The sequence below is a fragment of the Manis javanica genome, chromosome X (genome assembly GCF_040802235.1).
Source record: "Manis javanica isolate MJ-LG chromosome X, MJ_LKY, whole genome shotgun sequence".
NCBI classification, from domain to species: Eukaryota; Metazoa; Chordata; class Mammalia; order Pholidota; family Manidae; genus Manis; species Manis javanica.
The window spans coordinates 46406050-46427725 of NC_133174.1; the positions used below are offsets into that span (position 1 = coordinate 46406050).

At 40.3% G+C, this 21676-nt stretch overlaps 1 protein-coding gene across 4 annotated transcripts in view; it reads right to left on the bottom strand.

Annotated features, from left to right (window-relative positions):
- The window catches only part of PHF8 (PHD finger protein 8), a 169689-nt gene that overhangs the window by 22682 nt on the left and 125331 nt on the right, over positions 1-21676 (bottom strand). For all 4 annotated transcript variants that reach the window (XM_037010389.2, XM_037010388.2, XM_037010391.2 and 1 more), the window contains one exon: positions 4227-4322. In XM_037010389.2, coding sequence (XP_036866284.1) covers positions 4227-4322 — 96 coding nt within the window. The remainder of the gene's footprint in view (positions 1-4226; positions 4323-21676) is intronic.

The window sequence follows — 21676 nt, forward strand, 5'->3', positions numbered from 1 at the left end:
CTTCAACAAAATGGGGATAGAAGGCAAGTACCTCAACATAATAAAGGCCATATATGATAAACCCACAGCCAACATCATACTTAACAGTGATAAATTGAAAGCTTTTCACCTAAGATTGGGAACAGGACAAGGAAGACCACTCTCCCTGCTTTTATTCAACACAGTACTGGAGGTCCTAGCCACGACAATCAGAAAAGATAAAGAAATAAAAGGCATCCAGATTGGTAGGGAAGAAGTCAAACTGTCACTCTTTGCAGATGACATGATATTGTACATAAAAAACCCTAAAGACTCCACTCAAAAACTACTAGAACTAATGTCAGAATTCAGCAAAGTTACAGGATACAAAATTAACACACAGAAATCTATAGCTTTCCTATACACTAACAATGAACTAATAGAAAGAGAAATCAGGAAAACAATTCCATTCACAATAGCATCAAAAAAAAAAAATACCTAGGAATAAACCTAACCAAGGAAGTGAAAGACCTATACCCTGAAAACTACAAGACACTCTTAAGAGAAATTAAAGAGGTCAATAACAAATGGAAACTCATCCCATGCTCCTGGCTAGGAAGAATTCATATAATCAAAATGGCCATCCTGCCCAAAGCAATATACAGATTCGATGCAATCCCTATCAAATTGCTAACAGCATTCTTCAATGAACTGGAACAAATAGTTCAAAAATTCATATGGAACCGTCAAAGACCCCAAATAGCCAATGCAATCCTGAGAAGAATAAAGCAGGGGGGATTTCGCTTACCAACTTTAAGCTCTACTAAAAAGTCACAGTAATCAAGACACTTTGGTAATGGCACAAGAACAGGCCCACAGATCAATGGAGTAGAATAGAGAGCCCAGATATAAACCCAAGCATATATTGTGAATTAATATACGGCAAAGGAGACATGGCTATACAATGGGGAAATGACAGCCTCTTCAACAGCTGGTGTTGACAAATTGGACAGCTACATGTAAGAGAATGAAACTGGATTACTGCCTAATTCCATACAGAAAAGTAAATTCCTAATGGCTCAAAGACCTGAACGTAAGTCATGGAACCATAAAACTCTTAGAAGAATACATAGGCAAAACTCTCTTGGACATAAATACGAGCAACTTCTTCATGAACATATCTCCCCGGGGAAGGGAAACAAAAGCAGAAATGAACAAGTGGGACAATATCAAACTAACAAGTACAGCAAAGTACACCATCAGTGGAACAAAAAGCATTCTACAGTATGGGAGAATATATTCATAAATGACATATCCGATATGGGGTTGACATCCAAAATATATAAAGACCACACACACCTCAACAAACAGAAAACAAATAATCCAGTAAAAAACGGTTAGAGGATCTGAAGAGAAACTTCCAAAGAAGAAATGCAGACGGCAACAGACACATGAAAAGATGCTCCACATCGCTCATCATCAGAGAAATGCAAATTAAAACCACAATGAGATACCACCTCACACCAGTTAGGATGGCCACCATCCAAAAGACAAACAACAACAAATGTTGGCGAGGATGTGGAGAAAGGGGAACCCTCCTACACTGCTGGTGGGAATGTAAATTAGTTCAACCATTGTGGAAAGCAGTATGGAGGTTCCTCAAAATGCTCAAAATAGATTTACCATTTGACCCAGGAATTCTACTCCTAGGAATTTACCCTAAGAATGCAGGAGCCCAGTTTGAAAAAGACATATGCACCCCTATGTTTATCACAGCACTATTTACAATAGCCAAGAAATGGAAGCAACCTAAGTGTCATCAGTAGATGAATGGATAAGGAAGGTGTGGTACATATACACAATGGAATATTATTCAGCCATAAGAAGAAAACAAATTGTACCATTTGCAACAACATGGATGGAGCTAGAGGGTATTATGCTCAGTGAAATAAGCCAGGTGGAGAAAGACAAGTATCAAATGATTTCACTCATCTGTGGAGTATAAGAACAAAACAAAAACTGAAGGAACAAAACAGCAGCAGACTCACAGAACACAAGAATGGACTAACAGTTACCAAAGGGAAAGGGACTGGGCAGGATGTGTGGGAAGGGAGGGATAAGGGGAAAAAAGGGGCATTATGATTAGCACACATAATGTGGGGGGTGGCACAGGGAATGCAGAATAGCACAGAGAAGACAAATAGTGATTCTATAGCATCTTACTACTCTGATGGGCAGTGATTGTAATGGGGTATGTGGTGGGGACTTGATAATGGCGGCAATCTAGTAACCATAATGTTGCTCATGTAATTGTACATTAATGATACCAAAATAAAACAAAAGTACATATATATATTAGTTATGAACGATGGTACAGGGACATGCTTATAACACTGTTTAATTCAAAAGGTCAGATATACTTATTGGTTTCCAATTTTTATAGTCAAGCTTTAGTCAATGTAGAGTGTAAATCACAAGACGATGTAAATGTTAACAAGCTGGACAATGTAAATGAAAAAGTATGGCTCAGAAAGTTGGAGGAAGGAAGAACAGACAGCAATACTAATGCCCATATCTTACAAAGTGGGTATTCAAGGGAGACTGACAGAAGCTAATGGAAGGATAAACAGAAGTTACTAAATCAGTAAATGGTGGTATAAGCCATATTATCTTGAGTTTTAGAGTTAACTACCAGAGAAATGAAAACTATGAGGTTGCCTCTTAGGCATGGGTTCGGAGGTGGGGAAAGTAGATGCAGTAGACCATTGCATTTCATCCTAAACTCCTTGGTACTATAGGATTTGCTACCAGATATAGACATTATTTAGATTAAAAGGCAAAAAAAAAATTAAAATAGGATCTATCATTGCATACACAGTGTGATTTTGACCATAAAAAGAAAAATGCATAGGAAAAAAAGACTAGATGGAAACATGTCAAAACATTAAGAGTGATTGCTTTTGGGTAGCAGAATCATGGGTGGCTTCTTCTTTATACTTTCCTCTATTTTCTGTATCTTCCAAATTTTCTATTAGGTTATCAGTCAGAAACTACAGGAAAAAGAAAAATTTTTAGATAGGCCTGAAGAATTTAAAAACAATCTTTTCCTGATTGACTCACTAAAAGAACACTTTCAAAGAGAGCCCTGCCACCCTATTCCTCCAATTCCAAGCAAATACCAGAGAGGCCAAATAAGGCAGGCCTTCTATTTCCTGGGGAACCACAGGTACTCAGATCCTAATATCCTCTGTGGCAGACTGCTGCAGTAATGGCGCTCAATTTGCTCACATCTCCTTGTATGAACAGAAGGATTTTGCAGCTCTCCCCTCAAGAAATGGAATCTATTTTTCTACCCCAGCAATCAAGGCTTGGCCACATAACTTGCTGTGGCCAATGGAACAATAAAACATGATACAAGCAAAGGCTTCAAAAGTGCTTGCACACTGCAGCTTGTCCTTTCTATTGGATACCCTTCTGCTACCTTGTGAAAAAGCTTGGGCTGGCATTCTTGTGGTCCAAGAGAGATCACATGTTAAGAGGCCCAGTCCCCCCAGATTAAATCCCAGACACCTGAGGGAGATCCTTTTTGACCACCCAGCCTCAGCCAAGCTAGTCCAGACAAGAACAGCTCAGTCAGCCTCCGGAATCATGAAAAATGATCAAATGTTGTTATAAGCCACTGTTTTTATATAGTCTGGTAAGCAGCAAAAGCTAACTGACACAACCTCCAATGTGAAAACCACCCAGCCAATGAGATAAATAAAATGATTTTATATCCTCTGAATTCCATGTTTAACTCATGATCATTCTTTCTTCCTTAGAGATAGCCTCTCAGCCAGTACAGGTGACAGTCTAAGGAATCTTGAGCCTTGTAGACTTCAACAGTTACGATCATTTTCCTACTCTGATAATAATATTACCAAAGAGCTGAGATGATGGGAGCAGAATGTTCTCAGAAGCCTTTAGGTTACTTGCTGAAATCTGTTCAGTATCTTCCTCTTGTGAACTCAAGCCATAGAACGTTAGAAGCAACGTGCACCATTACCTCTGGCTTTGCTGAACTAAGTGTATGAACTCTGTGTCTTACTGATTATTTTCACTCTAGTACCTAACATGGTGCCTAGAACACAACAGGCACTAAACAAATGTTTGATGAATAAAGAAATAGTGACTAAATCATGTCTTCCTCTATTAAATATCCCAAGCACCCCCAGTCTGTTTTTCCACTTCATCACTTCCACAGAGTTTAGGAAAGAATACTGGACAACCTTTAGGACTCCATGGAGCATCATCTGAATTCTTCTTTTTCTTGGGTCGAGATTTCAAAGCAGGGTCATCATCATCAGATTCCAGGGAAGGGTAAACTGCAGTGGGATGGAAAAGCAGGATAAACTGAGATATCATCCAGAAAGGTAAAGACAGAATTATACCTAACTCCCCTTCTCCTACTCCCCTACAAGCGACCATTTACTCAACTGCCTTCTCAACTGCAGGAGTCCCTGAATGCACCACGTAATTTTCATGTCTTTCTACCTTTCCACCACTGCTGTAAATGTCCTTCTCCCAGTGTCACCTAATTCTTATTCACTCACCCAACACCCTTTTAATAAGTAACTTCATGAGTTACTTTACTGACCCTGCAAAATTCATCTCTAGATTTACTTCCTCAGGAAACCCTCTCTTGTTCTCATCTGATTCAGATGTCTCCTCTACTCTCCATTAAGTATCCTGTAGATACTACTACTAGAGTTGTTATATATCACTTCAGAGCTGATTAACCAATCTTTCAACTCCCAATTTACCATGAGGGTAGGAATATGAATTATTTGACTTCAAACTAGGGAGACTAACACAATGCAGACGAGGTGCTCAGTAAGTATATGCTGAAGTAATGGAAAAAGAAATGGTACACATATGATTCACACAAAGGGAATAAAAAGACCACCTAGGCTGAAATGGGAACGAGATTACTGGAATGAATGATATGAATGACAAAACACAGATATACAAGTATCTCATCCTATACAAATACACACAAACATCCAGTTTTATGCCACTCCTTTCATAATTCACATGCAACACTTATGGGATTTAATGGGAAGATGGTCTGCAAAGGTCCTACTGACAAGGTCAAACTCTCCTGCTGCTGCTAAATTTAAAAGAGAAGCAAAGTGACATTGAGAACTTTTTCCTAATAAGCCAACTCCAATTCCTCCTAATGACCATCTTCAAATTTCTCTAGAATTCTACTTCATCAGAGAAATCCAGTCTCCCACTTCCTTCCAGAAAGGGCTTATTTGTAGGAAAATTAATACATTTTTCAGGTGTTCATCCTTGAATAATGAAGCTAAACCCGTCTCCTTGCTAACTGAAGAACATTTTTTCTAAAAAGGGGTCACTGTCCCAAGGAAGAAATGACTACTGATAACAGTTGTTTCAGAAAGGTCCCATGCCTACTAGCCCTTATGGTTGTCAAAGTGTTATTCTGTGGGCTCTGAAAGGTTTTTCTATTTCAAGGAAAGAAGTGTGGTACAGTAGAAAAGCCCTGAGTCTTGGGAACAGACAATTACTTTTAAAGCCTAGACTCATCCACCTGCTTTGTGGCATAGGAGAATCTCTGTGAAATCTCACTACTTTCACCCATAAAATTGAAATAATAGATACCACGTGCCTTGCAAAAGTTGTGAAGACAGTGAGAAACTATGCATTATGGAATATGCAAAAGGAATTTAAAAGGAATTTCATTCTAAGGTTCATATCTTATTCAAGAGAGTATAAGATGTAGATAATAATAAGCTACAAATTTAAAGAACATACAAGTTAAAATATGCATATTAAAAATATGAGGATAGGATCACGGGAAGATGGCAACATGAGTAGTTCAGTGGAAATCTACTCCTCAAAACATATATATTTATGAAAACACAATAAATACAACTACTCCAAAAAAAGAGAAACCTGTGGATGTAGTACAACAGGCAGGATACACCTACATCTGTGAGAACTCAACATCCATGAAGGGGGTAAGGTACAAACCACAGACAGGCGGGACCCAAATGCTCCTTGACCCCAGAACCCGGTGGGAAGAAAGGAGTCAGAACGGGGAGGGAGTGAAAGCCCAGGACTGCTAAACAAACAGCTCTAGAAATCCGCACCCGGAGCACAGACACAAGGTGCACAGGGTGCTGGATATTAGAGAAATGGAAAAGCAAAACCTGCGGGCAGGTCCCTGCAACCAGCGCCTGAGACAAAAGAAAAGAAAGAAAGGGGCGGAGCCAGGATGTCGGCGTGAGTAGAGCAGTGGAAATCTCCTCCCAAAACCACATATATCTATGAAAATATAACAAACACAACTCTTCCTAAAATAGAGACCAGAGGACACAGTACAACATCCAGACCACATCCACACCTGCGAGAACCCAGTGCCTCGTGAAGGGGGAGAGGAAGGCCACAAACGAGCAAGAAGGAAAGCTCTCCCAGCTGTCACTAGTAACATCTCTGCAAATTATCTCTATCACCATGAAGAGGCAAAAATACACGCAGAAAAAGATTACAGAGACAACACCTGAGAAGGAGACAAACCTAACCAGTCTTCCTGAAAAAGAATTCAAAATAAAAATCATGAACATGCTGACACAGATGCAGAGAAAAATGCGAGAGCAATGGGATGAGATGGAGAGAAAAATGCAAGAGCAGTGGGATGAAGTCCGCAGGGAGATCACAGATGTCAGGAAGGAGATCACAGAAGTGAAACAATCCCTTGAAGGATTTATAAGCAGAATGGATAAGATGCAAGAGGCCATTGAGGGAATAGAAACCAGAGAACATGAAGGTATAGAAGCTGACATAGAGAGAGATAAAAGGATCTCCAGGAACGAAACAAAACTAAGAGAACTATGTGACTGACCCAAAAGAAATAATATTCATATTATAGGGGTACCAGAAGAAGAAGAAAGAGGAAAAGGGATAGAAAGTCTCTTTGAAGAAATAATTGCTGAAAACTTCCCCAAACTGGGGGAGGAAATAAATGAACACACCACGGAATTACACAGAACCCCCAACAGAAAGGATCCAAGAAGAACAACACCAAGACACATAATAATTAAAATGGCAAGGATCAAGGACAAGGAAAGAGCTTTAAAGGCAGCTAGAGAGAAAAAGGTCACCTATAAAGGAAAACCCATCAGGCTAACATCAGACTTCTCGACAGAAACCCTACAGGCCAGAAGAGAATGGCATGATATATTTAATGCAATGAAACAGAAGAGCCTTGAACCAAGGGTACTGTATACAGCACGACTATCATTTAAATATGATGGCGGGATTAAACAATTCCCAGACAAGCAAAAGCTGAGGGAATTTGCTTCCCACAAACCACCTCTACAGGGCATCCTACAGGGACTGCTCTAGATGGGAGCACCCCTAAAAAGAGCACAGAACAAAACACACAACATATGAAGAATGGAGGAGGAGGAATAAGAAGGGAGAGAAGAAAAGACTCTCCAGACAGTGTATATAACAGCTCAATAAGCGAGCTAAGTTAGGAAGTAAGATACTAAAGAAGCAAACCTTGAAACTTTGGTAACCACGAATCTAAAGCCTACAATGGCAATAAGTACATATCTCTCAATAGTCACCCTAAATGTAAATGGACTTAATGCACCAATCAAAAGACACAGAGTAACAGAATGGATAAAAAAAGTAAGACCCATCTATATGCTGCTTACAAGAAACTCACCTTAAACCCAAAGACAAGCACAAATTAAAAGTCAAGGGATGGAAAAACATATTTCAGTCAAACAACAGTGAGAAGAAAGAAGGGGTTGCAGTATTAATATCAGACAAAATAGACTTCAAAACAAAGAAAGTAACAAGAGATAAAGAAGGACACTACATAATGATAAATGGCTCAGTCCAACAAAAGGATATAACCATTCTAAATACATATACACCCAATACAGGAGCACCAGCATATGTGAAACAAATACTAACAGAAATAAAGAGGGAAATAGACTGCAATGTATTCATTCTAGGAGACTTCAACACACCACTCACCCCAAAGGATAGATCCACCGGGCAGAAAATAAGTAAGGACACAGACGCACTGAACAACACACTAGAACACATGGACCTAATAGACATCTATAGAACTCTACATCCAAAAGCAACAGGATATACATTCTTCTCAAGTGCACATGGAACATTCTCCAGAATAGACCACATACTAGCTCACAAAAAGTGCCGCAGTAAATTCCAAAATATTGAAATTCTACCAACCAATTTTTCAGACCACAAAGGTATAAAAGTAGAAATAAATTCTACAAAGAAAACAAAAAGGCTCACAAACATGTGGAGGCATAACAACATGCTACTAAATAATCAATGGATCAATGAACAAATCAAAATAGAGATCAAGGAATATATAGAAACAAATGACAACAACAACATAAAGCCCCAACTTCTGTGGGACGCAGCGAAAGCAGTCTTCAGAGGAAAGTATATATCAATTCAGGCACACTTGAAGAAGGAAGAACAATCCCAAATAAATAGTCTAACATCACAGTTATTGAAACTGGAAAAAGAACAACAAATGAGGCCTAAAGTCAGCAGAAGGAGGGAAATAATAAAGATCAGAGAAGAAATAAACAAAATTGAGAAGAATAAAACAATAGCAAAAATCAACGAAACCAAGAGCTGGTTCTTTGAGAAAATAAACAAAATAGATAAGCCTCTAGCCCAACTTATTAAGAGAAAAAGAGAGTCAACACAAATCAACATAATCAGAAATGAGAATGGAAAAATCACGACAGACTCCACAGAAATACAAAGAATTATTAAAGACTACTATGAAAACCTATATGCCAACAAGCTGGAAAACCTAGAAGAAATGGACAACTTCCTAGAAAAATACAACCTCCCAAGATTGACCAAGGAAGAAACACAAAAGTTAAACAAACCAATTACGAGCAAAGAAATTGAAACAGTAATCAAAAAACTACCCAAGAACAAAACCCCGGGGCTGGACGGATTTACCTCAGAATTTTATCAGACACAATACCCATTCTCCTTAAAGTGTTCCAAAAAATAAAAAAAGGAGGGAATACTCCCAAACTCATTCTATGAAGCCAACATCACCCTAAAACCAAAACCAGACAAAGACCCCACCAAAAAAGAAAATTACAGACCAGTATCCCTGATGAATATAGATGCAAAAATACTCAACAAAATATTAGCAAACAGAAATCAACACTATATCAAAAGGATCATACACCATGACCAAGTGGGATTCATCCCAGGGATGCAAGGATGGTACTACATTCGAAAATCCATCAACATCATCTACAACCTCAACAAAAAGAAAGACAAAAACCACATGATCATCTCCATAGATGCTGAAAAAGCATTTGACAAAATTCAACATCCATTCATGATAAAAACTCTCAGCAAAATGGGAATAGAGGGCAAGTACCTCAACATAATAAAGGCCATATATGATAAACCCACAGCCAGCATTATACTGAACAGCGAGAAGCTGAAAGCATTTCCTCTAAGATCGGGAACAAGACAGGGATGCCCACTCTCAACACTGTTATTTAACATAGTACTGGAGGCCCTAGCCATGGCAATCAGACAAAACAAAGAAATACAAGGAATCCAGATTGGTAAAGAAGAAGTCAAACTGTCACTATTTGCAGACTATATGATAATGTACATAAAAAACCCTAAAGACTCCACTCCAAAACTACTAGAACTGATATCAGAATACAGCAAAGTCACAGGATACAAAATGAACACACAGAAATAGGTAGCTTTCCTATACACTAACAATGAACCAATAGAAAGAGAAATCAGGAAAACAATTCCATTCACAATTGCATCAAAAAGAATAAAATACCTAGGAATAAACATAACCAAAGAAGTGAAAGACCTATACCCTGAAAACTACAAGTCACTCTTAAGAGAAAGTAAAGGGGACACTAACAAATGGAAACTCATCCCATGCTCATGGCTAGGAAGAATTAATATCGTCAAAATGGCCATCCTGCCCAAAGCAATATACAGATTTGATGCAATCCCTCTCAAATTACCAGCAACATTCTTCAATGAATTGGAACAAATAATTCAAAAATTCATATGGAAACACCAAAGACCCCGAATAGCCAAAGCAATCCTGACAAAAAAGAAAAAAGTAGGGGAGATCTCACTCCCCAACTTCAAGCTCTACTACAAAGCCATAGTAATCAAAACAATTTGGTACTGGCACAAGAACAGAGCCACAGACCAGTGGAACAGATTAGAGACTCCAGACATTAACCCAAACATATATGGTCAATTAATATTTGATAAAGGAGCCATGGACATACAATGGCAAAATGACAGTCTCTTCAACAGATGGTGCTGGCAAAACTGGACAGCTACATGTAGGAGAATGAAACTGGACCATTGTCTAACCCCATATACAAAGGTAAACTCAAAATGGATCAAAGACCTGAATGTAAGTCATGAAACCATTAAACTCTTGAAAAAAAAAATAGGCAAAAACCTTTTAAACATAAACATGAGTGACCTCTTCTTGAACATATATCCCCGGGCAAGGAAAACAACAGCAAAAATGAGCAACTGGGACTACATTAAGCTGAAAAGCTTCTGTACAGCAAAAGACACCATCAATAGAACAAAAAGTAATCCTACAGTATGGGAGAATATATTTGAAAATGACAAATCCGATAAAGGCTTGACGTCCAGAATATATAAAGAGCTCACATGCCTCAACAAACAAAAAACAAATAACCCAATTAAAAAATGGGCAGAGGAACTGAACAGACAGTTCTCTAAAAAAGAAATACAGATGGCCAACAGACACATGAAAAGATGCTCCACATTGCTAATTATCAGAGAAATGCATATTAAAACTACAATGAGGTATCACCTCACACCAGTAAGGATGGCTGCCATCCAAAAGACAAACAACAACAAATGTTGGCAAGGCTGTGGAGAAAGGGGAACCCTCCTATACTGCTGGTGGGAATATAAATTAGTTCAACCATTGTGGAAGGCAGTATGGAGGATCATCAAAATGCTCAAAACAGACCTACCATTTGACCCAGGAATTCCACTCCTAGGAATTTACCCTAAGAACACTGCAATCAAGTTTGAGAAAGACAGATGCACCCCTATATATAGCGCAGCACTATTTACAATAGCCAAAAATTGGAAGCAACGTAAATGTCCATCGGTAGATGAATGGATAAAGAAGATGTGGTACATATACACAATGGAATACTACTCAGTCATAAGAAGAGGGCAAATCCTACCATTTGCAGCAACATGGATGGAGCTGGAGAGTATTATGCTCAGTGAAATAAGCCAAATGGAGAAAGAGAAATACCAAATGATTTTACTCATCTGAGGAGTATAACAACAAAGGAAAAACTGAAGGAACAAAAGAGCAGTGGAATTACAGAATCCAAAGATAGACTATCAGGTACCAAAGGGAAAGGAACTGGGGAGGATAGGTGGGCAGGGAGGGATAAGGAGGTGGAAGAAGAAAGGGGGTATTAAGATTAGCATCCATAGGGTGTGAGGGAGAAAGGGGAGGGAGGGCTGTAAAACACAGAGAGGACAAGTAGTGATTCTACAACATTTTGCTATGCTGATGGACAGTGACTGTAATGTGGTTTTTAGGGGGGACTTGCTGTAGGGGAGAGCATAGTAAACATAGTATTCTTCATGTAAGTGTAGATTAAAGATTAAAAAAAAGGAAAACAAAGAAATAAAGGAAAGGAGTATTACTCCTTGATAGGATAAAACTATTGGTAAATCAAAGATCAATGCATACTTTAAATATCCTTAATTTTGATCACTTAAAGGGTGTCAGATGATCAGCTATGGAGGTACTCTTTTCTAATATTCCTTTCCTTAATAAAAATTGCAAAAAAAAAAAAAAGGAGTTCCTGTGTGCTGACCTCCAATGAGTTCTACACAGTGGTATAGAGGGCATGTCAAAGTGTGGGCAAAGGGTTTGTTTCTATGCAGAAGATCAAGGACTAGCTTGGCTACCCAGAAAATGAACTAAGATACGATATGAGGAGGAGCTTCCAGCATCAGCAATCTCTAGAGGACTCGCACCGGGGGATGATCATCAAAAAGCCTCCACAGGGATCCGGATGATGCTGCGGTTGTGGCTGCGTCCATCCCACCGTTTCCTGAACTTGCCACTGGAATGAGGAGAGAGACGTCTGGGCTGGCATGTGGATACAGTGAGACAACGAATTTGAGTGGATCTGTACTGTTGGAACTCAACCAGGAGTTGGGAGGGGTGCAAGTTGTAGTGCTCCAAAATCTTACGACTACAGACTATCTACAGTTAAAAGAACATATGAGGGCGGAGCCAGGATGGCAGCGTGAGTAGAGTAGTGGAAATCTCCCCCCAAAAACACATAGATCTGTGAAAATATCACAACGAAAACTCTTCCTAAAAGCGAGACCAGAGGACATAGGACAACATCCAGACCACATCCACACCTGCAAGAACCCAGCGCCTTGCAAAGGGGGTAAGATACAAGCCCCGTCCCGGCAGGACCTGAGCGCCCCTCCCCCTGGCTCCCGGCGGGTGAAAAGACACCGGAGTTTTTTTTTTTGGCGAGTGCTTTTCAGAAGTCTTAAAGGGACAGGGACCCTGGTGCTAGGGAGGCAGGGCAGCAGGACCGGTGGGCGGGTGCCTGGGACTGGCGCCTGAGGACAAAGAATATCGCGCGTTTTTCTCTGCGGGACCGGTGGGCGGGTGCCTGAGACCGGCGACTGAGGACGGAGGAAATCGCGTGTTTTTCCCCCTTTTTTTTTTCTCTTTTTGGCGAGTGCTTTTTGGAAGCCTCAAAGGGACAGGGACCCCAATACCAGCGAAACAGGGCAGCAAGACTGGTGAGCAGGTGCCTGAGACCTGCGCCTGGGAACAAAGAAAATCGTGCGTTTTTCCCAATACAAGCGAGGAACGGCAGCGGACCAGTGGGCGGGGGACTGAGGCCGGCGCCTGAGGACAAGGAAAATGGTGCGTTTTTCCATTTCTTTGCTTTTTTTTTATTGGCGACTGCTTTTTGGAAGCCTTGGAGGGACGGGGACCCCAATACCAGGGAGGCAGCGTAGCAAGAATGGTGGGCGGGTGCCTGGGACCTGTGCTGAGGACAAAGAAAATCGCGCGTTTCTCCCGTTCTTTTCTATTTGGCAAGTGCTTCTTGGAGGCCTTAGGGAGACAGGGACCCCAGTGCTAGGGAGGCAGGGGGGCAGGGCCGGTGAGCAGGTGACTCGGACCCGCGCCTGGGGATGGAGAGGGTCATGCGTTTTACCCTTTTTTTTTGGCGAGTGTTTTTTGGAGGCCTTGGAGGGACGGAGACCCCACTGCTAGGGAGGCAGGGCGGCAGGACCAGTGGGCGGGTGTACGGGACTGGCGCCTGAGGACAAACAATATTGCGCGCGAGTTTTTCCCTTTTTTTTTTTTTTTTTGGCGGGTGCTTTCTGGAAGCCTTGAAGGGACAGGGACCCCGGTGCTAGGGAGGCAGGGCAGCAGGACCAGTGAGCGGGTGCCTGGGACTGGCGCCTGAGGACAAAAAAAATCGCGTGTTTTTTCCCTTTTTTTTTTTTCTCTTTCCTCTTTCATTGTTGCTCTTGATGTTTTGGTTTGGAGAGTGCTTTTTGGAAGTCTTAAAGGGGCAGGACAGAACACTTCGACCAGAGGCAGGGAATCTGGGGATCTCTGGGCAGTCTAACCCACTGGGAAACAGGGAGTACAAAGGCCCCTTACGGATATAAATAGCCTCCCGGACGCTCCCCTTCCAACGGGGCTCCACCATTTTGAAGGAGCAGCCCCAGCCAGGCAACGCCAACAGCAACAGCAGAGATAAACTCCATAGCAAACGGGCAGGTAGCAGAAGCCCTGTCTGCGCCCAGCATAAGCAAGTAGAGGTCGCTATACTCCCAGGAGAGGAAGACCACAAACCAACAAGAAGGGAAGCTCTTCTGGAAGCCACTTGTACCAGCTCTGCAAACTATCTCTATCACCATGAAGAGGCAAAACTACACGCAGAAAAAGATTACAGAGTCAACACCTGAGAAGGAGACAGACCTAACCAGTCTTCCTGAAAAAGAATTCAAAATAAAAATCATGAACATGCTGACACAGATGCAGAGAAAAATGCGAGAGCAATGGGATGAGATGGAGAGAAAAATGCAAGAGCAATGGGATGAAGTCCGGAGGGAGATCACAGATATCAGGAAGGAGATCACAGAAGTGAAACAATCCCTGGAAGGATTTATAAGCAGAATGGATAAGATGCAAGAGGCCATTGAAAGAATAGAAACCAGAGAACAGGAAGGTATAGAAGCTGACATAGAGAGAGATAAAAGGATCTCCAGGAACGAAACAAAACTAAGAGAACTATGCGACTGATCCAAAAGAAATAATATTCGTATTATAGGGGTACCAGAAGAAGAAGAAAGAGGAAAAGGGATAGAAAGTCTCTTTGAAGAAATAATTGCTGAAAACTTCCCCAAACTGGGGGAGGAAATAAATGAACACACCACGGAATTACACAGAACCCCCAACAGAAAGGATCCAAGAAGAACAACACCAAGACACATAATAATTAAAATGGCAAGGATCAAGGACAAGGAAAGAGCTTTAAAGGCAGCTAGAGAGAAAAAGGTCACCTATAAAGGAAAACCCATCAGGCTAACATCAGACTTCTCGACAGAAACCCTACAGGCCAGAAGAGAATGGCATGATATATTTAATGCAATGAAACAGAAGAGCCTTGAACGAAGGATACTGTATCCAGCATGACTATCATTTAAATATGAAGGCGGGATTAAATAATTCCCAGACAAGCAAAAGCTGAGGGAATTTGCTTCCCACAAACCACCTCTACAGGGCATCCTACAGGGACTGCTCTAGATGGGACCACTCCTAAAAAGAGCACAGAACAAAACACCCAACATATGAAGAATGGAGGAGGAGGAATAAGAAGGGAGACAAGAAAAGAATCTACAGACAGTGTATATAACAGCTCAATAAGCGAGCTAAGTTAGGCAGTAAGATACTAAAGAAGCAAACCTTGAACCTTTGGTAACCACGAATCTAAAGCCTGCAATGGCAGTAAGTACATATCTCTCAATAGTCACCCTAAATGTAAATGGACTTAATGCATCAATCAAAAGACACAGAGTAACAGAATGGATAAAAAAGCAAGACCCATCTATATGCTGCTTACAAGAAACTCACCTTAAACCCAAAGACAAGCACAGACTAAAAGTCAAGGGATGGAAAAACATATTTCAGGCAAACAACAGTAAGAAGAAAGCAGGGGTTGCAGTACAAATATCAGACAAAATAGACTTCGAAACAAAGAAAGTAACAAGAGATAAAGAAGGACACTACATAATGATGAAGGGCTCAGTCCAACAAGAGGATATAACCATTATAAATATATATGCACCCAATACAGGAGCACCAGCATATGTGAAACAAATACTAACAGAACTAAAGAGGGAAATAGATTGCAATGCATTCATTATAGGAGACTTCAACACACCACTCACCCCAAAGGATAGATCCACCGGGCAGAAAATAAGAAAGGACACAGAGGCACTGAACAACACACTAGAACAGATGGACCTAACAGACATCTATAGAAGTCTACATCCAAAAGCAACAGGATATACATTCTTCTCAAGTGCACATGGAACATTCTCCAGAATAGACCACATACTAGCTCACAAAAAGTGCCGCAGTAAATTCCAAAACATTGAAATTCTACCAACCAATTTTTCAGACCACAAAGGTATAAAAGTAGAAATAAATTCTACAATGAAAACAAAAAGGATCACAAACACGTGCAGGCTTAACAACATACTACTAAATACTCAATGGATCAATGAACAAATCAAAATAGAGATCAAGGAAACTATAGAAACAAATGACAACAACAACACAAAGCCCCAACTTCTGTGGGACACAGCGAAAGCAGTCTTCAGAGGAAAGTATATAGCGATTCAGGCACACTTGAAGAAGAAAGAACAATCCCAAATAAATAGTCTAATATCACAGTTATTGAAACTGGAAAAAAAACAACAAATGAGGCGTTAAGTCAGTAGAAGGAGGGACATAATAAAGATCAGAGAAAAAATAAACAAAATTGTGAAGAATAAAACAAGAACAAAAAACAATGCAAATTAAAACTACAATGAGGTATCACCTCACACCAGTAAGGATGGCTGCCATCCAAAAGACAAACAACAACAAATGTTGGCGAGGCTGTGGAGAAAGGGGAACCCTCCTATACTGCTGGTGGGAATGTAAATTAGTTCAACCATTGTGGAAAGCAGTATGGAGGATCATCAAAATGCTCAAAACAGACCTACCATTTGACCCAGGAATTCCACTCCTAGGAATTTACCCTAAGAACGCAGCAATCAAGTTTGAGAAAGACAGATGCACCCCTATGTTTATCGCAGCACTATTTACAATAGCCAAGAATTGGAAGCAACCTAAATTTCCATCAGTAGATGAATAGATAAAGAAGATGTGGTACATATGCACAATGGAATACTACTCAGCCATAGGAAGTGGAAAAATCCAACCATTTGCAGCAACATGGATGGAGTTAGAGAGTATTATGCTCAGGGAAATAAGCCAAGTGGAGAAAGAGAAATACCAAATGATTTCACTCATCTGAGGAGTATAGGAACAAAGGAAAAACTGAAAGAACAAAACAGCAGCGGAATTACAGAACCCAAAAATGGACTAACAAGTACCAAAGGGAAAGGGACTAGGGAGGATGGGTGGGTAGGGAGGGATAAGGGGGGGAAGAAGGGGGGTCTTAAGATTAGCATGCATGGGGGGGAGGGAGAAAGGGTAGGGTGGGCTGCACAACACAGAGAGGACAAGTAGTGACTCTACAACATTTTGCTAAGCTGATGGACAGTAACCGTAATGTGGTTTTTAGGGGGGACCTGATATAGGGGAGAGCATAGTAAACATAGTATTCTTCATGTAAGTGTAGATTAAAAACTAAAAAAAAAGAAAGAAAGAAAGAATGAAAGAAAAGGTGGAGTACTCCTTGATAGGATAAAACTATTGTAAATCAAAGATCAACGTATGCTTTAAATATCCTTAATGTTGATCACTTAAAGGGTGTCAGATGATCAGCTATGGAGGTACTCTTTTCTGATAATATTCCTTTCTCTTAAAAAAAAAAAAAAGCAGTTACTGTGTGCTGTCCTCCAATGAGTTCTGCACAGTGGTATAGAGGGCATGTCAAAGTGTGGGCAAAGGGTCTGTTTGTTTCTATGCAGAAGATCAAGGCCTAGCTTGGATACCCAGAAAATGAACTAAGATACGATATGAGGAGGAGCTTCCAGCTTCAGCACTCTGGAGGACTTGTTCCGGGGGATGATCATCAAAAAGCCTCCATAGGGATCAGGACGATTCTGCGGTTGTGGCTGCATCCAGCCTACCGTCTCCTGGACTTGCCATAGGAATGAGGAGGGAGATGTCTAGGCTGGCATGTGCATACAGTGAGACAACGAATTTGACCGGATCTGTACTGTTGGAACTCAACCAGGACTTGGGAGGGGTGCAAGTTGTAGCACTCCAAAATCTCATGACTATAGACTATCTACGGTTAAAAGAACATATGGGATGTGAACAGATCCCAGAAATGGGCTGCTTTTAATTTATCTGATTGTTCATGTATAGTTGGACAATATCCATCATATCATAGATAAATTTTCACAAATGCCTAGGGTGCCTAAATGGTTTTCTTGGCTTCACTGGAGATGGATGGTAATTATAGATTTGCTTTGTTTATGTCACCGTATTCCTAGTATGTTAATACGTGTGTGCAAATTAGTTAGTAGTTTAAAACCTATACATACTTAAGGTACTCTACAAGAAGATATGTCAAAGAAATAATCAATCCTCCCATGTTTCCTTCCATATGCTACATCTATCGCTTTTCTTCTTCCTTCCTAGTTACAACCCTTAAATAGAATTAGTGCCTCATATCTAATTTACCGAGTATCATAATTCCTCCAGGTGGTAAAGATACCTTGAGACAAGTGCTGGGCATAGAAGCCACAGGGCATAAATCTGCAAAGAAGTAAAAAGCTAAACTTTTCAAACAATATGGCTTCTCTCTCACTTACCAACTTTACACTTCCCTGTATGGCCCCGGAAGATGACTGGTTAGCCAGAGACGGGTAAGATTCCTCATGGTAGGAACAACCTAAGACAGGCACAGTCGCAGGGGGGCCATCAGGTGAGAATTTGGGGATCAATAGAGGTGAGGCTCAGAACCTCACCCCCCCTACTTTGAGAGAAATCTTCTGCATCCATGGATGTCTTGCTGCCCTTGTCTAGCCTGGATTAATACTTAGTCCATAGGCACACACCTGATCATCTTATCATCTACATTTGCCCTCTTACAGCACTAAACTATGTTTTCTACCTTTATCTTGCATTTACCTACCACTTCAGCATTTTCTTAAAAATAAAAATAATAACCATAGTAGAGGGAGAAATGTGGGATCAACATATAAATCAAGTACAAAAATCAAACAAATATTCATATTTGACCTGATTGTTTATAGGTCATAATGCGTGATCAAAACCGAAAGTTTCTGTGATGAATGCCCTTGTACTGTTCACCATGTAAGAATTTATTCACTATGTAAGAATTCGTTCACCATGTAAGAACTTGTTTGTTATGCTTCAGAAGATTGGAGACTGACGAGAATTAGGCTTGAGATGGATTAATGATTGTACATTGAGCATTGACCCCCCTATACTGAATTTTATTGTTGTTAACAACCATTTGATCAATAAATATGAGAGATGCCCTCTCAAAAAAAAAAAAAACTGCCCAAGAAAAAAACCCCTGGGCCAGATAAATTTACCTCTGAGTTTTTTCAGACAAACAGAGAAGACATAATACCCATACTCCTTAAAGTTTTCCAAAAAATAGAAGAAGAGGGAATACTCCCAAACTCCTTCCATAAAGCCAACATCACCCTAATACCAAAACCAGGCAAAGACCCCACCGAAAATGAAAACTACAGACCAATATCCCTGATGAACGTAGATGCAAAAATACTCAACAAAACATTAGCAAACTGAATTCAAAAATACATCAAGAGGATCACACACCATGACCAAGTGGGATTCATACCAGGGATGCAAGGATGGTACAACATCCGAAACTCCATCAACATCATCCACCACATCAACAAAAAGAAGGACAAAAACCACATGATCATCTCCACAGATGCTGAAAAAGCATTCGACAAAATTCAGCATCCATTCATGATAAAAACTCTCAGCAACATGGGTATGGAAGGCAAGTACCTCAAAAGAATAAAAGCCATATATGATAAGCCCACAGTTAACATCATACTGAACAGCAAGACGCTGAAAGCTATTCCTCTGAGATCGGGAAGAAGATAGGGATGCCCACTCTCTCCACTGTTATATAACATAGTACTGGAGGTCCTAGCCACGGCAATTACACAAAACAAAGAAATACAAGAACCCATATTGGTAAAGAACAAGTCACACTGTCACTATTTGCAGATGACATGATATTGTACATAAAGAAACCCTAAAGACTCCACTGCAAAACTACTAGAACTAATATTGGCATTCAGCAAAGTTGCACGATACAAAATTAACACACAGAAATCTGTGGCTTTCTTATACACTAACAATAAACTAATAGAGAAATCAGGAAAACAATTCCATTCAAAATAGCATGAAAAAAATAAAATACCTAGGAATAAACCTAACCAAGGAAGTGAAATACCTATACCCTGAAAAATACAAGACACCCTTAAGAGAAATTAAAGAGGATGCTAACAAATGGAAACTCATCCCATGCTCCTGGCTAGGAAGAATTAATATCATTAAAATGGTCATCCAGCCCAAAGCAATATACAGATTCGATGCAATCCCTATCAAATTACCAACAGCATTCTTCAATGAACTGTAACAAATAGTTCAAAAATTCATATGGAACCATCAAAGACCCCGAATAGCCAAAGCAATCCTGAGAAAGAAGAATAAAGTGGGGGGATCTTGCTCCCCAACTTCAAGCTCTACTACAAAGCCACAGTAATCAAGTTAATTTGGTACTGGCACAAGTACAGAGCCACAGACAAGTGGAACAGAATAGAGACTCCAGACATTTACCCAAACATATATGGCCAATTAATATACGATAAAGGAGCCATGGACATACAATCGGGAAATGAGAGTCTCTTCAACAGATGGTGCTGGCAAAACTGGTCAGCTACATGGAAGAGAATGAAACTGGATCACTGTCTAACCCCACAGAGAAAAGGAAACTCTAAATGCATCAAAGACCTGAATGTAAGTCATGAAACCATAAAACTCTTAGATAAAAACATAGGCAAAAATCTCATGGACATAAACATGACTGACTTCTTCATGAATATATCTCCCCAGGCAAGGGAAACAAAAGCAAAAATGAACAAGTGGGACTATATCAAGCTCAAAAGCTTCTGTACAGCAAAGGACACCATCAATAGAACAAAAAGATATCCTACAGTATGGGAGAATATATTCATAAATGACAGATCCGATATGGGGTTGACATCCAAAATACATAAAGAGCTCACACACCTCAACAATCAAAAAGCAAATAATCCAATTAACAGATGGGCAGAAGAGATGAATAGACAGTTGTCTAAACAAGAAATTCCGATGGCCCACAGACACATGAAAAGATGCTCCACATCGCTTCTCATCAGAGAAATGCAAATCAAAACCACAATGAGATATCACATCACACCAGTAAGGATCGCTATCATTGAAAAGACCAACAACAACAAATGTTGGCGAGGCTGTGGAGAAAGGGGAACCCTCCTACACTGCTGGTGGGAACGTAAACTACTTCAACCATTGTGGAAAGCAGTATGGAGGATCCTCAGAATGCTCAAAATAGAAATACCATTTGACCCAGGAATTCCACTTCTAGGAATTTACCCTATGAATTTAGCACTCCAGTTTGAAAAAGACAGATGCACCCCTATGTTTATCGCTGCACTGTTTACAATAGCCAAGATATGGAAGCAACCTAAATGTCCATCAGTAGATGAATGGATAAAGAAGATGTGGTACATATACACAATGGAACATTATGCAGCCATAAGAAAAAAAGATCGTACCATTCGCAACAACATGGATAGAGGTAGAGGGTATTATGCTCACTGAAATAAGCCAGGCAGAGAAAGCCAAGTACCAAATGATTTCACTCATATGTGGAGTATAAGACCAAAGGAAAACTGAAGGAACAAAACAGCATCAGAATCACAGAACCCAAGAATGGACTAATAGTTACCAAAGGGAAAGGGACTGAGTACGATGGGTGGGAAGGGAGGGATAAGGGCAGGGAAAAAGTAAGAGGGCATTACGATTAGCATGTATAGTGCGTGGGGGTCACGGGGAGTGGTGTGCAACACAGAGAAGACAAGTAGTGATTTTACAGCATCTTACTACGCAGATGGACAGTGACTGTAAAGCGATGTGGGGGGGGGGACTTGGTAAAGGTGGTAAAGGGGGAAACCTAGTAAACATAATGTTCTCTCTGTAATTGTAGATTAATGATAGTAAAATAAAAAAATTAAAAAATGTAAATTCGAAATGGATCAA